This window comes from Magnolia sinica, chromosome 8 (genome assembly GCF_029962835.1).
Source record: "Magnolia sinica isolate HGM2019 chromosome 8, MsV1, whole genome shotgun sequence".
Lineage (NCBI taxonomy): Eukaryota > Viridiplantae > Streptophyta > Magnoliopsida > Magnoliales > Magnoliaceae > Magnolia > Magnolia sinica.
The window spans coordinates 21483647-21507928 of NC_080580.1; the positions used below are offsets into that span (position 1 = coordinate 21483647).

Sequence of the window (24282 nt, forward strand, 5' to 3'; positions counted from 1 at the left end):
GTTATTATTTACATAGAACACCATAGGGTGGTAAGTTAAACATTGGGTCAAGTGCCATAATCCATTGTTAGGGAGACCCATTCTGTCGTGAGTTCTGTTCTCTAGATCTCCGATGACGAAAAATGCCAAGGGAAAAAGTGGAGTTTTATGCCTACAAAATGTTTACTTTATCTGGTTTAACCTCATGAACGTATTGCTTTTAGTATAGTGGAATGCCAATTCAAACTTTTTGCACACAAGTTCACACAAAGGTGTGGGGCACATATACTGTTGTGGTCCACAATCAGGGGGATTTGATTGTTGCAATCACTTCATCATCTTCTTAACCTTCCTCCCACCAATTTGGGGATGGCTTTTTAAATGGCAGACTGGCAAGTTTTACTGAAGGCTGTCCAATAGATGTCAACCTTCCTCTTTTACCCGGGCTCTTGGTACTGGCGATGGCAGAGGGTCAAATTGACACCACTCACATGCAAACATGGCCTCACCAAGTATTCCCCCCCAGCTCAACATATTCACACCCCAAAGCCCGAGCAAGCTAATTAAGGTCATGGAGGGGCAATTACCAAATAAACTGCTGATCTGAAAGCATCCATGAACATGAAGTGTGTGTACTGACATGGGTGTGTACTAACAAGCTAACCTGAAAAAAAAAAACAAAAAACATGAAAGGTTGTGCTCAATGAGTTGGTTGCAAAAATAGCAGAAAACGCATCAATACATAATCTCCAACATGATTCACATGCCAAAATGGTCAAGACCCATGCTGCTCCTTAGCACAACTGTTGCTTGCTAACCACAAAGGGGAATTTGTGAAAAGTTGATGGCTGGAGAATGAAAGGTCAGATGAGCCTGCTGAGCACGAAGATCAGGCTCCAAAGTTCTCATTTGAAAATTGGCAACTACCACAAAGTGCTGAATGATTTCTCTGGTACCTAAATAATAGACACCGGCACCCAAGTTGTCACTGAGGCGTACAAATGTACCACCATCGAACCAAAGTGGAAAGCGAGGCAGTGTATGTCTCTGGAAGTATGGTTGTTCTTTATATGCTTGCTAAGTAAATCTCTTTCTATGCCTATTGATAAACTCCTTAAAATCTAACATAGAACTTTTGGAAGGTCTCTAGGGTTTTGATTTGCATTGGGCATGAGAGTCCATTCATTGACTTAAGAGAATTCTTGTATCCCTCCTTTAATTTATTTAAGCAAATTGTTACTGATAAAAAGAAGGCCCTCTAACCATGCAGGAAAAAAGGTAAAAAACAGTACAATAGGAAAAATTGTCATTCTGTCAACCATGATCCATAAATCATCTAAACTGGGTCAGCTTTGCGAAAAGTGTCATACAACCTGCTAAAGAGACTAAATGCAGAGGGTTGTCTGTCTATCTGCTGGATATGCCATTACAGCAATAGAACAGCTAAATAATGACAAATTTTGGAAGTTAAAACGTTGACAATATGTCCACATGAAACCTGGGTCCGTCCAAGGTGGGCAATGCAGTTAGGATGAGAATGGTGTAATTCCTCTTGCCTTCTCGAGTTTGGTAGGGATGGCAAGTATCTTCGGTCTGAGTTACAAGCAGTTAAATCCAGAATTTCTATCTTCAAAGAAAACAATTCAGAGACCCTTATTGTCAGAATTGACTATTCCAACACATCTTGGGCATCTAATCCAGTTCCATGGAATCGTTTTCCTCCTCTCCATTAATGAGATAAAAAAAATCTTGATAGAGTTGCAGGTTTCTTTTGTGCATGTATCTAAAGATACCGACTCCACTGATGAGCTTGCAAAGGATGGAGTTTCTAGAACACCTATGTATTTTTGTAATGCTTATACATTATCTTAATTGGTAGCTTGCTATATTTTGTTTTTTTTTTTTCCCTTTATTTATAAATAAATAAATAAAATAAAAATTTACCATTGTCATTAATATAAAAGTAATAATAACTATAAACAATGATTCTACCCAAAGACCATACGTGAACTTACTTGTGCTCAAATTAGCAAATCCCCAAATCACCATCTTATGAGTGCGAAATGCACATGCTCATCGGATACTAGGTAACTGTGTTTTTGTCCAAATGAGTACAAAACTGCACTGATCAATCCAATTTCTCTCACGATCCTAGAAGAACAATTCATTTCGGCATTTTGTCTTACAAAAGACCTCCGTGGATATCTTATAAAATTGCAACTGATGGTCGTAGGATCCACTTTCTTCTCATGAGGATTATACACCCACTTCTGCTGGACAACTGCACCCAAGCATATATCTCACATAGGTTTTCTACCAGTCCACTGCTCAAAAGGAGTCTTTGAACAACCTTACTAGGAGCTTGGTTAGGAATATGAACAACTATTCTCAGTGCATAAACATGCCCTTGAGAGTGTAATGCAGAGGCATTTTCACACCGGGCTCGAGTGGGGTGGCCTGTGGGATGCGGGGACACACTCGGGGTGGGTGGTCCGTGTGAAGCGGAACCCATGTGAAGTGGGGCCCACGAGGGGGTTTGGCCGAGGTCCTAACCCATGCGATTTGGGGCCTGGGCTATGAGATAAAGGGATCTCTATCAGTTCGAGCTTTTAGAGCAAGTGGTTAATTGTCTCGCATCAAAGTAGTATCAGAGCGGAAGGTCTCGTGTTTGAGACTCCTCATCGGGGTGGTTAATGCAGGGGCATTTTCACATCGGGCTCGAGTGGGGTTGCCTGTGGGATGCAGGGGCACATTCGAGGTGGGTGGTCCCCATCCATGTGAAGCGGGTGGCTTGTGTGAAGCGGAACCCATGTGAAGTGGGACCCACGAGGGGGGTTCAGCTGAGGTCCTAACCCATGCGATGTGGGGCATGGGCTATGAGATAAAGGGATTGATTCATCACTCTTTATCAGTTTGAGCTTTTAGAGCAAGTGGTTAATTATCCTGCATCAAAGTGTGATTGTGGCTCTCCACAACGCCATTTTGTTTTGGAATATACAGTTTATTGTGCCATGATTCTACATTCTTCTAAAACTTAGCATATGCACATGGGTTTTTGCCTCTCTCATCATACTTTCCATAATCAAGGTATTCTGTATCGGTAACGGTGGCCGTAACGGTCACTACTGTTACTGATACAAGGGCGTAACTACCGTTATAACCCCCGTAATGGTTGATTTTTTTACCCAAAAATTTTGAAAATATATTTAGAAAATCCAGAATAATGTAAATATTTTAAATATATATTCATTTTTTGTTTTGATGTTTATGGTAGCATAACAGTCTACTCTTTGGTGAGAGTGTTGTATCTGGTTGTCTGGTGAATTTATGAACACGGTTGTGCCTCTAATATTTACATATCAGAATCAAGCATTAGAACTAGAAATTAGGAAAAAAAGAAGAAATAAATACCAATTTTTATTTTTATTTTTTTGAAAAAAATGGCCATTGGAGCTTCTATTCGCCCAAATCGCTTCAATATATGGTTTTAATCCTAAAAGTTATAGTAAGAGGGCGAAATTTGTCGTGGAATAATATATGAAAGTTTTTTGAATGGGAAAAGTGGAAAAATGAGGGGAAAATGGATTTAAATGTTAAAAAAAATGTGGCCGTTTTTCAACCATTACGGGGGTAACGGTCGTGATGCCCTGTAACCTGCCATTATGACCCCTATAATGGCCTATACGGTCCCAAAAAATCAACTGCCACGTTTCACCCCGCATCGCGTAATAGTCACGGCCGTATCGTAACAGATACGAAAGACATTGTCCACAATATTCTCCACCATAGTCTGACAACTTTGACCTAACTACGTTGATTTTCTAATTTTCTTTCCAAGTTAATTTTTAACTTCTGGATAAATCTTGAAGACATGAAGAGCTTCAGACCTCAAGAATCGAGTATGCATAACAATATTGAGAGAAATCATCAATGAAGGTAATGAAATGTTGTTCACCACCCCATGCAAGAGGAAACTGTCACAAATATCAGCACCAATGATTTCTAATAGTCCATTACTTCTTGTAGTACCTTTCTTCCTATTCGTTGTGAGTTTGCTCCTAATGCTACTAATACAAATCCCAAGATCTAAGAAATCCAATGGTCAAGAACTATGCCATTTATCTTTCAAAAAAAAAGAACTCCCTCATTTGCCAATTATTTCCCTTGAAATATGTCCATCTTCCATGCCACAATTCTGCAGATTTTTCATTTATTGTAGCCTGTTTCGCGGAAGCACCACCCCTTAGATGCAGCGATAAAAATGACTTTGCAAAAGACGGCTTAAGGTCCAGTCTATGAAGGCAATCAACAAGTGAACCTGTACCACAGACAACCGCGATATAATGTAAAGCATCCATTCTTACATAACAACATTCATCCAGTCTAGAAACAGGAAGTAAATTGCGCCCTATAGCAGAGGCACATACAATGTATCAACCATCTCTTAAATATAAGCAATACTTAGTTCTATTCTATTGGTTCCTATGGTCTTTTACTTCTGTTTACACTCCCTTCACCACAGAGATCCTCTTCTCTATCAATTGGCTTCTTGCTGCATCAAAATCTCTGCATGGCGTTATGAGTTGTAGCACCTATATCTATTCCCCCAAGTATTCATGACTACATGAGTCAAATTACTCTTACAAACATTTAAGAGCTATACTGAGTGTACCTTTCTTTCCCAACCACTTTAGAAACCTTGTGTAGTTACACTTCTTCATCATCATCTAAGCATGATCCCAACTAATGGGGGTCGGCTACATGAATCCTTTTCTGCAATTCCACTTTGTAACCGGCCATACCTTTAGTTAGACCATAGGTCATGAAGTCTTTTCTTACTTCCTACGCTCACGTCCTTTTGGGCCTTCCTCTTGCCCTTTTAGACTTCAACTTGTACTCGGAACTGGAGGAGTTCCTGGTTTCCATTGCACATGACCAAACCATCTAAATCTACTTTCCCTCATCTTATTACCTATTTTTGCTAAGGTATTGAAAAGCAGTTACGTAATGGCTGTTACGTGATGGTAACGGTGGGAACCATTACACATTACAGGGTTGATACAGTTTTCTTTTAAAAAACAGTCTTGTGGCCTATATCGTAACATGAACGGTGGTGGTTGTTATGGACACTGTTACCGTTATCAAATACCTTGATTGGTGCTACTCCTAAATTCCCTCGAATGCATTAATTTCTAATTCTATTGTGGTCTTGCCACTCATCCATTTCAATATCCTCATTTCAGCTACACTCATCCTCTGAACATATTCCTTCATTGCCCAATATTCTGTCCCATAAAGTGTCTGGTCTTATAGCCATCTATAAAATTTCCCTTTTAAGTTTTGAGTGGCACATGACAACCACATTAAATTTCCCTTTGCAGTTACACTTGACATGGCCCTTCTTCTTGCAGTTGATGATCAAAGCTTTGCCACCCATTTTCTGTTCCTGTTAAGATCCAGCTTGTTCTACACCTTTTCCTTTGGGTCTATGGTTCTTGACCCCTTTCTTCTTGAAGAGTTTCTTTTTGATGGGCCCACTTCTAACAACATGACCAGTAGCAGTTTTCTCTTGCTCGAGGACTCTTCCCCAAGGGAACTCATCATAATTAACTGTTTAAGGTCCCCTTTCCTCTTTCGGTGCCTTTCATGTCATTTTAAATGAGCTGAATTGCACGAGAAGAGAATTGAGGATCACAGTAACCAAGCAATTATCAGAAATATTCATTCCATGCTTATTAATGTTCATTGCTGGGTTTGACATGGACATGATGCGCTTACGCACAATCCCCTGATCATTATGCATCATATTAGTAAAATTTGCAAGTGAGGAAGACAGGTCCGACCAAACAAAGTGCTCATCAACAGCCTTTAGAATGCCTTAGCATTTCGTCGTTCTGGAAGTGCACCCTAAACATTTCAGAAAATGCCTTTACCTTGGTGAAATTGCCATCCACCAGCTTTGTGGGTTCATCAAAGCACGTCCAGATCCATGCATCCTACGATGAGCTCCATGTCATATCCTTCCACGCTTAAATTTTGTTCCATTCAGAGTCACAATGTTATTTACTTGCAGGGTTATTGCAGACGCTTCCAATCCTACATGTTCCACAATCATGCTTACGTACAAATATCTTATCCCATCCACACATGCACACAGGTGTAGGTAACAATGTAGTTAGTAGTTACTAATGTGCATGCCATGAGATCCAATTGATGTGCCAACAATTAAATCCATCAGAGTAATCGAAATAAATTGAAGATCATCTCCGGCAAGGACCTATTCCGTCAATACAACCTCTTTCTTTCTTTCGAGATTATAATATGCAATTAGTATCCTCGAAAAACAAGGCTAGCAATATATGTAACTCCAATCTTTAGAAAACTTACCTTTTTTTTTTTGTGGATCCTCCAAGTAGTATTGCCTGCAATCACCTTCCATTTGGGTTTACCAAAATAGTGAACGTCTTTGTTTCACCAAATACCATAACTAACCCAAATGTATCAAAATAAAAAACAAAAAAAAAAAAAAAAAGCCCCCGAATGCCATTATTGGCATATTGCCTGAACAAGGCACCGTAGATGGCAGCAGTGGTGTCACTCTCAAAGGAATCAGCGGATCACACTGCTATACCGCCGAGTGCTAGGTATCTAGCGCACTTCTCCCAGCTTCTAAGGCAGGGCGCTGAGTGCCAGCATGCGTTGCAATCAATCAAATCAGGTGTTCGGACACAGTGCCGATATTATCATCACTGCCAGATCCCAGCTCTGCACTTTGCACTGCGATCCTTGGTCAGGGGTTGTGTTGTCTCATAGTACCAACAAGTTCTGGCACCTCCCTCTCCAGTACGTGTAGGCACGAGTTTGCAGAAAAAAAGGACTGCTATTTTGGTCTCTGTTCCAAACCGAGTGGTCTCTGTTCCAAACCGAGTGGTTAGGAAATAGGATCCTCCTCTGATTGAGCTATTGTTTTCGACTATCACTCATTTCTAATTGGAACCACTGAAAATTTTGTTCTGGTTCTTGTACACATATGCTATGTGTCCTTATAAGAACCTGTGTGCAAAAATGTTTTATGCATAGCAATGCTCTTAAGGATACAACTTGTTACCATGAAATTTGTAGTCAGGTTTTTGCATTGATGTTGCTCACTGTTTCAATTGTTCTTAATAGCTTGTGAAAAATCCAACACTATTTGATGTGTTGGTAATGCCAAACCTCTATGGAGACATCATCAGTGACCTTTGTGCTGGCTTAATTGGGGGCTTAGGACTGACACCCAGGTATCCATATTTTGTTTCTCCATAGGATACACTTTTATGTTCTTCATCCATCTAACCATATTTTTTGTTATTCAGCTGTAATATTGGTGAGGGTGGCATTGCTCTGGCTGAGGCCGTGCATGGTTCAGCACCTGATATTGCTGGCAAGGTATAATGCATTGAAGAGATGTCTACATTCAGTTTGCATACATGTATAATGCATTGAGGAGATGTCTACATTCGGTTTGAATTACCAGTGCATTCTCTCTGTTCAGCATTCAGTTGGGCCCACCTTGAGCTACTTGGATCCTGCCACAGTTGGATGGTGCTGTACAAGATTACAACATTTGACAGTCCTAGCCATTGGATTGGCCTGTCAATTGACCATTAGATAGAAAACATAGCTAATGGTTCATATACAACAGTGAGAAGTCCAATGATTGGATGGCTGGGAGTGTACAATTGAGATGTTTTAGTCTATCGTCTATCAACTGGGGCCCACATGATGAATGATCTTGATCACTGATAGAAGGGCCCATCTGTGCAATGTGCTTTGCAGTGTGAAAGCAACTGCAGTACAGCCTGAGCACTTTGTACTGTCCCTAATGCATCAAATGTTTGCACAGTTAATTTATTCTTGAAAATTACATAAGACAATCATCTACTACTGTTAAGTATTGTGAGTTTGCAATTAGACCTGGAATCATCTTGTCATACATTCATGTACTCATCATTTTATGCTCGTGCATGCTAGGCTAGTGAACATGTTCATGCACATAGGACTATACATAGTCTGCTCTTTGTTCTCTGGTTTTACTAATTTTCGTTCCTGACTAAAATTTCCAGAACCTTGCGAATCCGACTGCTCTTCTATTGAGTGCGGTGTCGATGCTGCGGCACTTGGAAATGCATGACAAGGCGGACCAGATCCACAGTGCAATCCTCAACACTATTGCTGAAGGGAAGTACAGAACAGTTGACCTCGGAGGCAACTCAACGACATCTGATTTCACAAAAGCGGTTTGTGATCATCTTTGAGAGCTTGTTGATTTGTGAATAGAGTGTGATATCCTGAATAAGTTGGCTTCATGGCTGATTCCATTTGAATTGCAAGCATTGTGGGTCGCTTGATGAGCCAAGGGAAGATATCTTAGATATCCACTCATTTTTCTTTGCTCATTTCTGTAGAATGTGATTCTGCAATAAACTGCAGTACTGTATAAATGGGATGCCAAAATTTTTATTTTTACTTGTTTGAAATTTAAATGGCTGGCGGTTTTGTTAATTGAGCATGGGAGTTTGGGGGCGTTACACAGTGCTTGATCCGTTAATATCCTCAGGTTGTGGTTTTCAGTTTTTACAGGTGGGCCACGGTTAAGTGATTGAAGTTGATGATGATGAACCCTGCTGCATATGCCCCACAATGAAAATTTCCCAAATTGGAAGATCCTGGCCCTGACTGAACATGGACTATCATGGTTTTTCCCTTATTAAGCCATCTGTTCACTGGCCACCAATTGTAGGTTTTGGATTTTCCCATCTAGGGGACATTTTTGGACAGGTGCTATCAAGAGTTTGGCCCATCACATCAATGGGTTATGTCATTGAACCACGGGTCCACCTGTAATTGCACCAACTGAAAATCTAAACAAAGCGTGTGGATAGTTTCAGAGCAGCTGGGGTTTGCCTATTTTCTTATGCAAGCAAATGGTTAAGGGGAAATGTTTAACTCCAACGGAACAAGCAGAAAAACGACTGGTATTGGCCCTTCTTATATCTCAGTGACCATTTTATGATGGTCTTGATTGTTGTGGATCTGATAACTGGCTGTGGAAGTGTGAACCATCTCCTTGTTCGTAGAGCTAGACACTCATTTTCATCGGTAGGTGAATCTATCATCATACATGTAAAACCAATGTCGACCATAGATCATGTGTTGGAAAGGTGAAGTTGAGCTTATGGCTTGATTTGAACTGCCCGGTCCCTGCATATGGAAAGATTTGAAAGGAACAATTGCTGTCCAATTGGGCAGTTTGTATCGATGTGGGAGCCGTCAATTAAGAGAGCCATGCTCATTTGAATAATGCTAGTGAGAGCTCTTCAACTGAGATTGAAAAGGTTAATAGTGATCTTTATTCCAAAGTAGCGGGAGACAAAAGCAGCGGGAGGCATTGAATCCACTCCCATTTGTACGATGTGTGATGTGGAAAGCTTCTGATACGCACCATGGCATATTGGACTTGGAGCTGGCTTATAATGTGCTCCAATGCTTGGATTTTGAAACCTTGAGATGGGTATCTGCGAATGGTTCGATAGGAAGGAACATCTTAAGAGCTCATTTGGCACCTTGTATTTGAGGGGATTTGAAGAGATTTCATCCCATCTGAAATCCATTGATGGGTGCTGTGTATTTGGAAGTAGATGAAATCGGAGGGATTTGGAATACACAGCTTTGGTGAATTTTAAATTTTCATATTTTTTCTGTGATTCGCGGGTGTAGTTGGAGTGAAATGTTTTTTTAAATCCGTTTTTTAAGTCAGGAGAGCCGCATGTGTAATAAATGTGTCGGATTGACTGTGATCAGGTAGAGAGATGTACCTGTGGTCCGGGTTGTGGGCCCCACAAAGATATTCATGACATATCCACTCCATCCATCTGTTTTGAACAATGGGACATGACTCTAAAAATCAGGCAAATTCAAAATTCAGGTGGGCCACAACAACAAAACAATGGGAACAGAAACATCCACCGTTGAAACCTTCCTGGAGCTGAATGTTTATATGCCATCCAAACCGTTTATATGGTTATTACCACTCACTGATATAAACTGGAGTAACAAATATCATCCGATAACGTCTGTCAACCCCAGGCGTTCAATCCCCACTGTTTCTTGTGGCAAGGATCACCTGAGTTTAGAATCCTGTCCTACTGTGGTCTTTCAAAATAGATGGACAGAGTGCATTTGTTATAGACATCTCTGTGGGCCCCACACAGCCCCAAGCATAAGAATATCTTTGAGCCCTGGGTTTCAGGGAATCCCCTTGCATTGATGAGAACCCAAAACAATCCAATTATCCGATGCAATACTAAAATCACATCGATAGAATGATCCAAACTGTCCATACATTGGCCATTAAATGGACTTAAAAAATATCAATGGGTTGCTCTTTTGCAATCCTTAAATTTGTGGCCCACTTGAGGTTCGGAATTTCCTAAGTTTTGGCTAAAGCATATATTTCAATGGGTTATATATATTTATGCTGTCAAATATCACATACAAATACTAATTTGAGATATTAAAACTGATTTAGTTAATTAAAGCAGGTCCTGTAAAAATATTAAATAATTGTATGGCATTCCAATATTCAGATTCCAACACATTCTGCAAAACACAATTGAGGATTGGGAACCACATTGATTCATGTAATTGTGATTTGGATTCTAATATATTTTGAATACAAGCTTGCATTAGTCTCCATCATGACTTTTTTTTAGAAATTTGGGGCAGGCCCTGAAATGCAAACTTCTATCATGCTTATTATGTGAATGATGACCAAGAACAAGTGAATGGGTGAGTCATGGGATTTGATTTATTTGAATGGTTATGACTTATGATCATCATTTATGGATGGCAGACTCAAAAGACTACCAATTCATGAATGGTTGTTATGTCCATGGTTGTGGACAACTAGTATATGAATTTGCGACTACATCAAAATCGACAAGGTTTACAGGTCTGGCATATTAGAAATTCCACTTTCATTTGAGGATTTTTCTGTTGTACATTACAGCCTGGAATTCATGACATGCAAGCATAGTTCAAAAACTCCACCACATATTCAGCTAGGTCAGGTTGGCTTGAAGACTTAGTTCAGTCATTATTTGACTCGATAAGTTTTTTTATTTATTTAAAGACATCGGTGTTGCCGCCCTTTTGAGGTGAGACTACTACCTGCTGGTACACACAATCACCCACAACCACATGTATTGGATAATCACCCACAATCGATATTTAATAATTAATTTAACAATATTTGTAAATATTTCATGTAGTTCCGTGTGGATAAAATATAAAAAATAAGAATAAAGTAATATCAAACAGCCACTCAGCTCCAGCTGCACCAAATCACAAGTGAGTTACACTAGCTTTCAAGTTTCATGGTGACTCCGCTCAAAATCTCATCAATTTGACTCACCAAAGTTTTACAACTATGCTTGTATTGTTGCATCTTAAACGTTACTTTGAATTTTTACCACCCATCTGATAGGTATTTTCCCAGTTAGTGATATATTTGGATCACCACCTATTAATTGGGGGCAGCTTAAAATACAATTTGTGCACTTGAGCAATCATGTCTAGGGGTGTACATCGGGCCGAACTGGGCTCAACCCGGCCCGGCCCGGTCACCAGCCAAACCCAGCCCAAACGCGGCCCGGCCTGGTCACCGGGCCAACATGTCCAGCCCAAACTCAGCTCGGTCAGCAATCGGGCGAGTTCGGGCCCATTTCAGACCTTACAGTAAGTTCATGGGAAGGGCTTTAACAGATAATCCGCGTCCCATTACAAGGCCCTCGATCAACGATTTAGATAGTTGAACTATAGACTCCACAAAAAAATTTAACTAGTCAGGACATTATAATCGTAAGACCCGACCTGAGTTCGCATGTGTATGTGTGTGAGTATACATCTCGTTCATCTTGGTGCCGCAGTCCTACCGGTCGAATTCCAGCGACCCGCGACCATCGGATAGTGTTTGCGGTCATCCTTAAGTCCGGTCACGTAGACCCGATTCGGATTGAGCCGAAACCTGTGCCATCTTGTCTGTTTCGTCGTTGTGGTTCCAATGCCGTGTCTCGTGCGTGAATCCGACGTGTCCATCAAAAGTTATAGGCCGCGCATTATTTGGGCTACTGATCACGATGTGGGACCCACTTGGTGCTTGTGCACGTTTTCATATGTGACACCTACCCTGGAATCCGATAATTACCTAGCTTAACCTACAAGCTACCCTATACCTTTTTTTTATTTTTTATTTTTTTTTATAGTTAGTATGATGGACTTGCCTAAACCTAGGCAATGATTGCTCTTTCTTAGAAAAACTATGATGCATTTCTCTATCCTAAGCCCCTCTTTTCTAGCAAAATTCAGATTTTTCCCTTCTCTAGGAGAAACTCATCATTTCTTGCCTTAAAATCCTCTCTCTCTCTCTCTCTCTCTCTCTTTTCTCTCTCTCCCTCTTTCTTCTCTTCTTCTCTAGCAACATTGCAGTTTAGAAATCCATAAATACATAATAGTTTTTATAATGTTGGGCCACTTTTGTGGATCCTACCTTGTAGTGCACTTGTATGGGTAGGTTAGAATAAAATTTCCCCAATTTTTGGAGAACTTGGGCCCACCCCTTTGGGGTGTTCAAATTAGGGATAGCACTATTTTAATTTTCTGCTGTGCAGTCCAGCAATGTAATCTGATAAAAGCTTTAATTCATAAACATTTCTTCTATAGGTGGGCCACTTTTCTGGACTCCATCTTGTTGTATACATGATGAGGGACCTTGGTCCTCGATTTCTAGAATTTTAGAGGCCTTGGACCCACTCCAATGGAGTGCCCAAATTTAGGACAACAACATGCAATTGCAGAATTTCCCTTTGAACCTTGCCATCCTCATTGCAATGATGGGAGTTTTTGGGCCCCAGCCCATTTGACTTTGTGTATGATTTTTAGGGCCCACCATCTGATGTTATAGAGGCCCATTGGGCCATGATTGTGGGGCCCATTGCGCTGGACCAGCGGTTCATGCATGACGTCCAGCATGGGGCTGGCCGTCGTGCAGACCCACCATGATGCATGTTTCATCCAAGCCGTTCTCCCATTCAGAGTGGTTTGGAGTGGCCCATGTGGGAGGGCCCACCCCAGGTGGACGTCCCATGTGGGGCCCACTTGGGACGTGTGGAGCCCACCTTGTTGCAGGTGGTTGGCGGGGCCGTCTAAGCCTTGGACCGTCCCACCCCTTGGGATGCCCATGCCATGGGCTGCTGCTGGGCCTGCATTCCAGCAGTAGGCCCACTTAGTTTGGGCGCCAAAACTCCTTCTTCCATTTGGTGGAGCCCCCTATAAGTAATGCTGGTCCTTTTAGAAATAATTCACACACATTTGGACAAGTTTCTGGGCCTCAATAGGACCAGGAAACTAGGTGGACTGGAAGACCAGCCATTGGGCACAAAATGTACATTGTATGGCTAGATTTTCATTGGATGAGGGACCCACCACATTGAGGGATTTGGGTATTTGCTGCCCTTTATATTTTAGTACTCTCTTGGGCTTAATTGATGCATGATTGCGCCACCATTGATGACCATTTGTGGGACCCAAACACATACCAGATTTTTAGGACTTCCTTGTGCGCCCAGGTTGGGCTGGAACATCCCACCTTGGCCAGCCATATGTTGGGCTTCTCTTCTACCATTTTGATGGACTTATGGGCTGAGATAAGGGTGGTATTAGGCCTTTGGTTGCCCACTTAAATCGCTAGTTATTGGGCTGATGTAGTGGGGCCCATTTCACCCAACTTAAACTTATTTTTAGGCCATATTTTTTTTAGTGCTCATGGGCTTCCCATTAAGTTCAGCTTAATCTAAGAGTCCTATGGCCAGTGGGACTTGGGCCTTGGGCCTTGATTCCCCTCCTTAGGCCCATGTTGTTGAAGGTAGTATTGGACCCTTTTTCTCATGCCTTTATGTGGGGCTTATGTATGTGGTTTGGATGTCGGCCTTGGACCTTGTAGCTATATGGATTATGGTTGGCTATGCCTTGGGGAAATGGTGGTTGAATGTTCCCATTTTGGACCCCCTTTAAGTGTGGTTGAATGCCCACCTTAATCTTTTGCTAGGCCCATCTCTATATTATTTAGGCTCATAGCTTGTATGCTTAATCTCGTGGGCTACCCCAGGTAAATGGGCCCCCACTAGAGGTTGTATTCCTTATGAGGGATTGGTTAAGGACCTAGACCCTTCATGGTTAGGTAGAGAGTTCATTTTTACCTCATTCGCATCCCTATTCATCTTCAAGGCTCACTCCATACGCATCATATGCATGATTGGTTGAGGTGTGATTGGCCATGGTTGTGCCATTGTGTGTGGTGGTATCTCCCCGAGGGATGAAGTTTTTCCCTCTGGAGCTCAACGAATGCTTGGGATTGATGCAGGAGTGATTGTGTGATTCATGCATCTGGTATTGCATAGCATGTGGGTATCTGCCCTTACTTCATCAGGGCCTTCCCTCCATAGGGATATTCGTGGATGGTCGTATGTTTGGACACCGGAAATATTAGTTGAGCATACCGAGTGCATAGGATGCCCATGGGTGAAATTTTCAAAACTTCCATGGTACCAAAGATCTGCTCCAACGCCGTAACCAAGTGGAAACTATGAGCGCATGAAGATCTTATACCGTTAGGCCGCGACTCCCACTGTTGTGTAGTCGGTTGGATAGGAGTGTGGCCTTACCTGCCTGGTGTAAGGAGGCATTGCTAGGCTGAGTCTGACCAGCTTATAAATGGGTCTGCTACCTTCAGGCCTTGTTGGTGATTGACTGTCCACAGGCGGGTAGTGAGGTCTCTTACGCTCGTTTGACTGTGTGGGGTCTGTAAAAGCGGTAAGCATTCGGCAGTGTAATGGACCCTGGTGATTTCTTTATGATTGGAAATATACTTGACATATAGTTTGGTTATGAGCACTGACGTTAATTGCATTGCATTAGCATTGGCTATGTAAGCCCCTTCATGCATTGCCTTGGTATAGCTCCCAGTACTCATTGTATGGTATTCATGATAAGCCTTGGTAAGACTGGTGATATTCTCATTAAGCATGTTTCTTTCTTTGTACCTCCTACTATTCTTCTGTGTACCATTGACATACTTTCACCACCCTCTAAGCTTCTATAAGCTTATGCACGATTGATGCATGCAGGAGATTCTATGCAGGCGTTATAGCAGCAGTGCATAGAGTAGAGTTGAGTAGTGAGGACTCCAATGTTGTTGATTTCTCTCTTTTTTCTTATTACCTTATATATGTTCTTTTGAACCTGATGTAAACTTGTAAAAGTTCAAATTTATAGTGGATTTTGCGATGTGTCTTTGTTTTTCTTAGATATACTTGCTGTAATCTTGGATATGCTCGCATTGAAAATGATTATTCTATTATGGAAATCTTCCTTGTAGGATCCCAGGATCGGAACCTGCCTTGGGAGCCGAGAATGGGATACTACGGAAGCTGTTGCGGCAAGAACTGGCCATCGGGTTCCTTATGAGTCCGGTTACCGAGTCTGGGGCGTGACAATAATTCACTTCTGTATTTGGGTGAATCTAGACCGTTCAAGTTATACGTCACATTGTGGACAGTGCATAACTTGAAATATGTCAAACTATTCCAGCTATTCAGTCAGCGGCTATCAAATGAATGGTTAAAATGTATATGTAAACGGCTGAGTCTGGCCGGGTCGGGCCAAGTTGAGTCGGGTTTCGGATCGAGTCGGGCCGAACTGGGACCTGTTCGAACTCGGCTCGAACTGAGTTTTGAGCTGAAGAAAATGGCCCGTCCTGGACCAAACTCAGTTCCCGGTCGGGCCGAGTCGAGCGAGTTAACCGGGCTAGCCCGGTTCATGTACAACCCTAGTCATGTCTGCACAAGACCTTTATGGGTCAGGTGTGCCTGACCATGAGTAACTACCCTGACCTGGGTAAAGGGACCTTGCATATCTCGACGCAGATTGAGTATTGGCCCAGCCAACCTGATGTGGAGGGCCTTGATTGGGTGGCAGGCTGCTATCATAGATGGAGTTTGGTCAAGTCTCTTTTCCACATGACAACTTTTAAACATACATTGTGTGTGCCCCATCTCTAACGGTGGCCTGTTGCCCGATCAAATCCTCCCACATTAGGCCAATAGGGAGGTTGGGCCAGTATCCAAGCTCCAGACCCTGCTGATCTAGAATCCATGCAATATGGACGGTTAGAACTGAGTGGCCACCTAAACTAGTGGTGAAGTAGGCTGTCAGAATCTTTATTTTCTTACAGGAAAAGCTTGAGCATGGGTACAAATTGTGGTTTTTTTTTTTTTTTTCTTTCTGACAAATATTTCCCATCGTTTCAATTTTCAGTTCTTGTAGCTTCCCAAATAAAAGAATCAATGGTTTACAAATTACAGCTGCCTCTGAAACTGACCAGAAAATCGAATCAATGAATCCGCCATACGTATCCTCCAAGAGCTGACAAGTAGCGAGAAGCATTGTGAGCTGTATTGATTCCGCCGGGAATCAAATCCTCTGATCAACGGGTTGTAAAGGGATTGTAGAAGAGAAGAAGCTTATATGCATCATACCATCATGGCTCAGCAGTCAATGTCCGGTATGGGCATCTTCCAGTAATTCCAAGAGTTAAAATCCTCCTGCAAGAAAAAAGAAAATCCTCAGAATGTTGATAAAAGAAGAAACTTAAATAACATTCTAGATTCTGAAATGAGATGAGATACTCACCTGCTCAGCCAATGAAGTGGGGGGAAACATGTCATGGACCAGCGTGTGCAGCGAGGTATACGACTTCACATCAATGCAGTGATGATTAACAGCCACCTCACCCTGCCCCAGTTTTAGGGAGAGAATTTAGATGGGCCAAAAACAGATTTTTTTGAGAATTTAGATGGGCCAAAAACAGATTTTTTTTTCCCTGTTTAGGATGGAAATGATACCTTAGGATTGATAATGAATATTTTGCCTTTTGGGATCCCCATCTTCCTGTAACTGAGCTCATCGGTGTCTCTGTTTCCAAAGCCTGCGTAAAATGGGTTGTAGTCTGAAGGGAAAAGTGCTCTAATATCCTGCTCGAAAACAAACGTTACAAAGAAGAGTATTTCAAAAGATGCAGCACAACTGCTTTTTTTTTTTTGGTTTCTATGAATATCCGGGAAATAGACATGAAGTTATATTCACTTGAGACTTCTGTCTATTGAAAAACATAAGAAAATTTGGTTCATGAGGGTGGCAGCGAATGCCAATTTCTGGGCTTTGGTTTTCAAGGCTCATTTTGGTAGGTTGCACAGAACTTCACTACTACTACTACAAATGATTTCAGTGTTTCCATTCTTGAAATTGCTATGGTAGAGTGAATAACGAAGGGTCCAAGCATATGCAAGGATATGAAACATTTGCAGACTGAATTTTCTGTTTGGCCAGAAGTCTAGTTGAGAAAGCAATTACTTGTCAGTAATGGAGATCTACCTGCAAACACGCAATCTTGAACTCATGAGGCGCTCTCCGTATGACTGCCATGAACAAGAAAAGAAATCTCAACCACGCATCATTTAACACGACAGAATTAGCATACACAAACAAGATAACTGTGGCACTCCTAGTGAGGTTAAAATGTTTGTGAAAACAACAATTACTGTAGCATGAGTTCAGAAGACATGTTCTCTAATGAATAATTTCAGAAACTACAATGAAGGCAGCAAATATCACGCATGCACATTCATTTCCAAACAAGAGACACAGATGCAGTGATTAGAGGAAGTGACCTAAGGCAGAAAAATACATTCTGCTGATGTTCCCAATTCCTTACATGACAACAAGTTAGACCATCAGAGGGTAGGAATTTTCCAAACAAGAGAAACATGGTCTAAGGGTTAGGAATAAGGATAAACCAATATAAGGAGAATTTGGTATCACTAATCCATGTAGAGCACATCATATCAATGGTATGGATCTAGACAATGAATAGGAATTGTGAGCCTCAGCAAACCATATTGTGTTTTTTTTTTGGAAGGCAAAGAATTCTATTAAAATAAAAAATAAAAAATAAAAACCAGGAGAAAAGAGAAAACAAATAAAAAACACCCTCTAGTCAGGGTCCCATTCCGTAATAAGAAGGAAGACCCTAGACACAGCTGCTGAGAGAGAACCACTCATATTTCTAACGCAGCGGTTATCCGCTCTCCCTAAATAGTCCAAAAACCAGAAAACAAGGATAGTCTCCGTTTAGCCTTAGTGATGTCAATTGGCATACTGCTGTGCCACAACGCAATCAGCCCTTCAATAGAGCCTGGCATAACCCAGGCAACGTTAAAGAATTCTAGGATGCTGCATCATAGCCCTCTTGAAAATGGACAGGAGGCGAAGAGATGATACGCTGATTCTGTGTCTGCCTTGCTAATGAGGCAGATGTTGGGAGGTAACATCCCCTGCCTGCACAGGTTGTCGACGGTGAGGACTGTTGTGGCTCAGCCACGTGAAAGCAGCCACCTTAGGTGAGGCTCCATTGGACCATACTCTGCCAGATTGATTAAGAAAACCTGGAGATCTGCATGAGGCTATGCAAGGATTTCTCAAAGAAAGATCCATTTTATCTCTCAACCAGCGAGGAGAGCCTGGGACCCCAGATTCGGCACAATACCCTGGAGACGAGCTAGAAGCTGAGAAAGCTCTTCCATTTCTGTTTTGTTCAATTTCCATCTATGAGCAGAATCCAGATTCCATCTATACCAGTCCAAGAGAAGCAGTTTGCCACAGTGATATTATCTGTGGTGCATAAGGCTGCCAGATTAGGATAATCAGATCTGAGAGTGCTGTCCCCTGCTCACTGATCATCCCGGAAGCAAAATGAAGCCCTACTCCCTAAAGAGAACCCTATGCCATTCCACACCTTTTGCTCCAGCTGCACGATCGATTTCCAGAAGTGGGAGGCTCTATAGAGAGAAGAAGGCTTGGTTCTTCATCCTATAGACACAGTCCCGTATTTGCCTGCTATAGTGATGCGCCATAAACTGTTACCTTCACATGCAAACTCCACACCCACTTACCCAAGAGTGCCAAGTTGACTTTCTTCCATTTTTTTGATTCCCGCTCCACCTTCTGAAAAAGGTTTGCATACTTCTAGTTGAGAAGATGAAATTTGTTTTCGGACGCAACTCTGAGCCACAAGAAGTCTCCCGCAATGGAGGCAACTCCTCGGGCAGATCATAGAGCACAGAATCTCAGAAGTCATGCAACATGGATTTGACTTCATCAAGAATAGGTACATCCTGGTTAGCAACCAGCTCCTGCACCTGTTTTGTAACTAGAACGAACATTATGCCTGTCATTGCTTTCTTCCTCTAACTCCGCATGAAGAGAACATGGGAGTTAGAAAGAACAACCAATGTTGACGATGGGGCTGTAGATGAAAGAGGTGACGTAGCTGCAATGAGCAAAAATAGATATGATGATCTCGCCATAGGAAAGTATGCACGTTAGCCTCACTGTTGCTTTGTACCTTTCAACCAATGAGCCAAGGTCGACCGAGAAGGATGTGGGTGACATTCATCAGAATTATGTTACACCATATGTCGTCCTCATAGATCCCAATTTTTAAAGGACATCAAACACCTTAAAGTCACAAGAATGGCAGTGTCACCAACCCACGCAACATTGTATGGTTTTTGATGCCTTTCAATTGGCAATTTGAATTTATCAATCACCTCTTGAGAGACAATGTTCATTGCACTATCGCCATCGATGATCATGTTAGATAACCTACCCTAGCATTTTACTCGCATACGGAAAATGGTGGTCTGTTACCAGTCTTCCTCTTCCTCAGTGGTGGTAAGGAGGTGGCTTATGAAAAGAGTAGGCCAACAACCTCAACTTCGACCATAGTTTCAACAAGGGGTCCTTTGGCTGTGATGTAGGCTCTGCATATGGCTATTCCATCTCAATGTGCCCATTGTAATATTCAAGGTTATCCAGATGGCAGAGGTCCTCATTACCTTGCGGACGCTCATTAAAAATGTGTCTTATCTATCCACAACAATAACAATCAATACCTTGTCGTTCTTGCCTAATGGGAGGATTAGGATTAGGGCTAGGGTTGTCAACGAGTTAGGCTTGGGGTTGGCCTCGGCCCAAATTTTGAATTGTATTGGGCCAGGACTATTCAAAATTTTGATTTTGGTAGGCCCGAGCCCGGCCCATTGACAACCCTAATTAGGGCCTTGCCCTATGGTGTTTTCTCCCCGCTACACCAGTTGCCTTGGGAATGAATTCTGTGGCGGAGGGCGTTGCAAAGGTTGTAGTTGCCTTACAAGCGGAGTCTGCATCTATAGACATAGCTAAAAAGGGTACAGATGTGGTTGGTAGCCTTGCGGTGGAGTCCCGTTAAGATGTGAATCCAAACCTTTTTTCATAGAAGGTTCCCCAACTAAAGAGCTAAACATCGAAGAGTGTGTTGTTGCAAATGCTATTCAATTCATCAAGCCTTTCGATGAACATCGCTGATTGACTTAAAATCATACATGACCATCTCACGCTACGGTGGGTCCCGTTAAAATGTGAATCTAGACCTTTTCTCACAGAAGGTTCCCTAGTTAGAGAGCCAAAGCATCGAAGAGTGTGCTGACGCAGTTGTTGTTCAACTCGTCGAGCCTTTTGATGAACATCGTTGATAGACTCAAAATCATACATGACCATCTCATGCTGGATCTCTTGGTATAACCGTGCTCGATATCGATTAGCGATTAGGTATTATGTGGTCTATCTCTCTAAAGCTTACAACAGACAAAAAGCTCATTGAACTTCTCAGTGTAGCCATTCACTAATAAAGTTCCCTGTTTAAACACAAGGAACTCTTAGAGAGGAGTATCCATGTGATTAAAAGGTAAACACTTACTCTCTAGCTTCTCTCTCATGTTAACCTACCTGATGATAGTAGGACGATCCATGATGAGATTGTTGCCATCAATGCTTCGCCATCAAATTCTTCTTGCCGTCAGCTTAACCTTGATAAAGCTACTCGTTGGACATCGTCCATGTCATACCATGCAAAATAATCTTTAAGCATTGTAATCCAGTAGACAAAAGCCTTTCCATCAAGATGACCTGTGAAGTCTAGAACTCCAACTCGTACTTTTTTGGTGATGTTGTCTTTCTTGGTTGTCCCTATTGAGGCATCGTAGGCTCTCTGCAAAGAGCCATCCCATGAAGTCATAAACATACTCTCGAAGACCTATACCATTTTGAATCACAAAAGTTCTAGTTAGAACCCTTGTGGATTTAGGTCACTAATAGGATCTCTAATGGGACCAGGTTGCTCTCCATGTTGTTCTCCATGTGGTTGGTCAACAACGATTTCCAGGCTAGCTACCCTTGCTAATAGCGGTGATGCAATTGTCTTGTTGTTGATTGACATCGAGAAGCCCTCCTAGATATATGTTACCACTACATGTAGACATCGTATCAGGAGTTGACGTCGAAAAGTAATGGGCATAATATATGGCGATCTCTGGTTTAGAATATAGGATTTTTAATAGGTGAGATTCTAGGCTTTAATGGATTGAAATAAGGATAGATTGTGACTAGAATAAGGTTGATTTTTTAGGGATTTTAATGGGATTGAAATAGGGCTGATTTTTCAAGGTTTTAATGGGCTGGAATGGGGCTGATTTTGGGGTTTTAATGGGTTAGAATAGGGCTGGTTTTGTTTATTTTAATTGGTTGGAATGGGTTTTTTTTTTTTTTTGGGGGTGTATACTTAATGAATGGGTTGAATCATGGATAAGTTGAAATAGGTTTTTTAAAAGAAAAGAAAAAAGTGAATGGGGGGTAGGAGTTATCGATACAGTGAAGAAAATAAAGGAAAAGATGAATAATTTTATGATTAAAGAACCTAAAAACAAAAATTGAAATTGTTGTTGATTCGGGACTTCAACTCAACTATTGAGACTCGTTCTGATACCAAACTAACACAGCCGACTGATGGGAAGGATCCACCCAAACGTAAGCACCTTCAAGCTAAGCAACGAATCACATACAAAGCAGAATGAGACAATCCAGAAATTTTATTCAATTCAAAGGTGCCTTGATACTACTCATGCCAGGCCCTTAAATAAACTTTGGGACGTACATATAAGAAAGATTCAGAATATTGTTGACAACCAATGACTTATTACAAAATGGAAAAGTAATAAAGAGATGCCCAAGGATAAGAATGTAATTAAGAAGATTTGAATGATTAATTATTGCATAGCTAGCTAATTGAATTTGTTGGCTAGCTCCCTAAATAGGAGGCTTGGGCTTCCTTATTGATGGACCAGTTGTGGGGCTTAAACGTTGGCTTAATAGGCTTAGCCCATGGATCGCGGGTCCAATTCAGCTTGCATCAATTACGTATCAATGTTTTTCTTGTTACAAAATGCTAGTGTCTAACAGACGAACGGATGACTGGTTTCCTTTCAAATTATACTTAAATGCTTTATTTTTGTTTAAAACCCTTCCCATGTCCATTGATACTGCAAAGTTTAAGCCACTGGAAGGAAAAACAATCGGTGCCTCCTCTCACCATGGGGCGAGTGCTAGCTACTCTCCCGTTCTCTATAGCAATCAAGTTCATTTGGAATGAGTGCAACTGACACATCTTTTTGCACAAATCCAAGCTCAAATTCATCATCCTTCAGGAAATCCTAATGTGGCCCTTCTTTGTTGGTGAATCTAATCTCTCCCCTAACAAATCCTATGGGTGCAAAGCAGGACCTTCCCTCTTAGAGCAGTTTGTCTTGAAGGTTTTTGTTTTTATTTTTTTTCCGAGTTAGCTCGGTCAACTTGCTCGACTCGAAAAAGCTTGATTTGACTCAATTTGGAACTGAGTTTGAGCCGAGTCAAGCTAATTTTTAGAGCTCGAAAAATTTTGAGCCGAGTTCGAGCTTATCCGAGCTCAAATCGAATCGGTTCGGTGACTCGGTTGTTTTGATATTGATGTTGCTCACCAAGTGTTTGATGAAATGACTTAATGATGTTGATATTGATGTTGCTCACCAAGTGTTGTTTCGGGTGCATGCATTCTCCGCATGATCAGTTGGTGGCGAGGAAGGTATGGATACAAAACAAATCACTACAAAAAAAAAACAAAAAAAACTTTACATGATAAAACTACCCCCGTATCTTGATTTTGATGCTACCTACCGAGTGTTTGATAAAATACTTGTAAACTGCTACTGTTGTTTTGCATACTGTGAGAAATTGAAGGTGTACTTCATGTGTTTGAGAAAATGTCGCACAGGCTCTAACTTGGCTCGAACTGGTCCGAGTTGCTAACGGAATTAAGTCAAGCTGACCAGTCAGACTCGAGGATTGAGCCGAGCCGAGTTCGAGTTGGGGTCAGCTACTGGCTGAGCTGAGTCAAGCTGTGTAAAGCTCAACTCGGTTCGACTCGTGTACAACTCTAGTTACAGTGCCTATTTGCATATTAGTTGAAGCTTGCTTACCATCAAGAAAAAAATCTAATTACATTGAAATTTTTTCCACTGGCTACTCACGTTATATATAATAGAGATGCTACGGCATAAAACCATTGTTCTTTCTGGTTTGAACATAAACCAAATGCATTTATATATGATTTGTACCAATCATACAATCCTAAAGACGATGTTGTTGGCGTACAAGGGTCATATGACTGATATTTCAAGCTGAGCAGGAATTGGATTCGATTCTCAAGGAAATCCAGGAGATCGATTTTCAAGCTGAAAGCAGGCCCATGTCTACCCAGGATCTGGCAAACAAAATTCAGCTAGTTCAAGCTCTCTCAGCTAAACAATATCAGGAGGAAATATCTTGGAAACAGAAAGCTCGTGCGAAATGGATCAAGGAAGGGGACAGGAACACGAGCTACTTCCATAATATTGCCACGATTCAAGCCAGCGTTAATCGTATCAATTGCATGGAGATAGATGGGCTTTGGACTGACGACAGAGATATGATCAGCAGATCTACTATCTCTTTCTTTCAAGATCTTCTCCATAAAGTGTTGGTCCAGACCGCGTTTGGACAACCTCTCTTTCAACCGCATTACTGCTGAACATAGCAATTCTCTGGAGTCTTGCTTCTCTTTGGATGAAGTCTGCATAGCCGTCTCGGATCTGGGTGCCGACAAGTCCCCTGGTCCAGACGGGTTTCCCGTTTCCTTCTTCCAGGTGTTCTGGGATCTTCTCCAAGAGGATCTTCTCTCCTTCTTCAACGAATTCTTTGAGA

The 24282-nt window shown here is 41.7% G+C and overlaps 2 protein-coding genes across 7 annotated transcripts in view; one reads left to right on the forward strand and one right to left on the reverse strand.

Annotated features, from left to right (window-relative positions):
• LOC131253066 (isocitrate dehydrogenase [NAD] catalytic subunit 5, mitochondrial-like) overlaps nt 1-8481 on the forward strand; it is a 48313-nt gene extending 39832 nt beyond the window's left edge. Inside the window, exons 5-7 of the mRNA XM_058253892.1 lie at nt 7150-7259; nt 7335-7407; nt 8085-8481. Of these exons, the coding sequence (XP_058109875.1) occupies nt 7150-7259; nt 7335-7407; nt 8085-8276 (375 nt within the window). The 3' untranslated portion in view covers nt 8277-8481. The remainder of the gene's footprint in view (nt 1-7149; nt 7260-7334; nt 7408-8084) is intronic.
• A 7803-nt stretch (nt 8482-16284) lies between these two features.
• The window catches only part of LOC131253067 (phosphatidate phosphatase PAH1), a 43948-nt gene continuing 35950 nt past the window's right edge, over nt 16285-24282 (reverse strand). For 2 of the 6 annotated variants that reach the window (XR_009174822.1, XM_058253893.1), the window contains 4 exons: nt 17509-17552; nt 16980-17108; nt 16768-16869; nt 16285-16679 (listed from right to left, as the gene is read on the reverse strand). Coding sequence is in view for 1 of the 6 variants with exons in the window: in XM_058253893.1 (XP_058109876.1) it covers nt 16623-16679; nt 16768-16869; nt 16980-17108; nt 17509-17552 (332 nt within the window). In the remaining 5 variants the exon portion in view is untranslated. Of the gene's footprint in view, nt 16680-16767; nt 16870-16979; nt 17109-17508; nt 17553-24282 lie in introns of those variants that run through there. The other 4 variants (XR_009174825.1, XR_009174824.1, XR_009174821.1 and 1 more) reach the window with 3 other exon arrangements.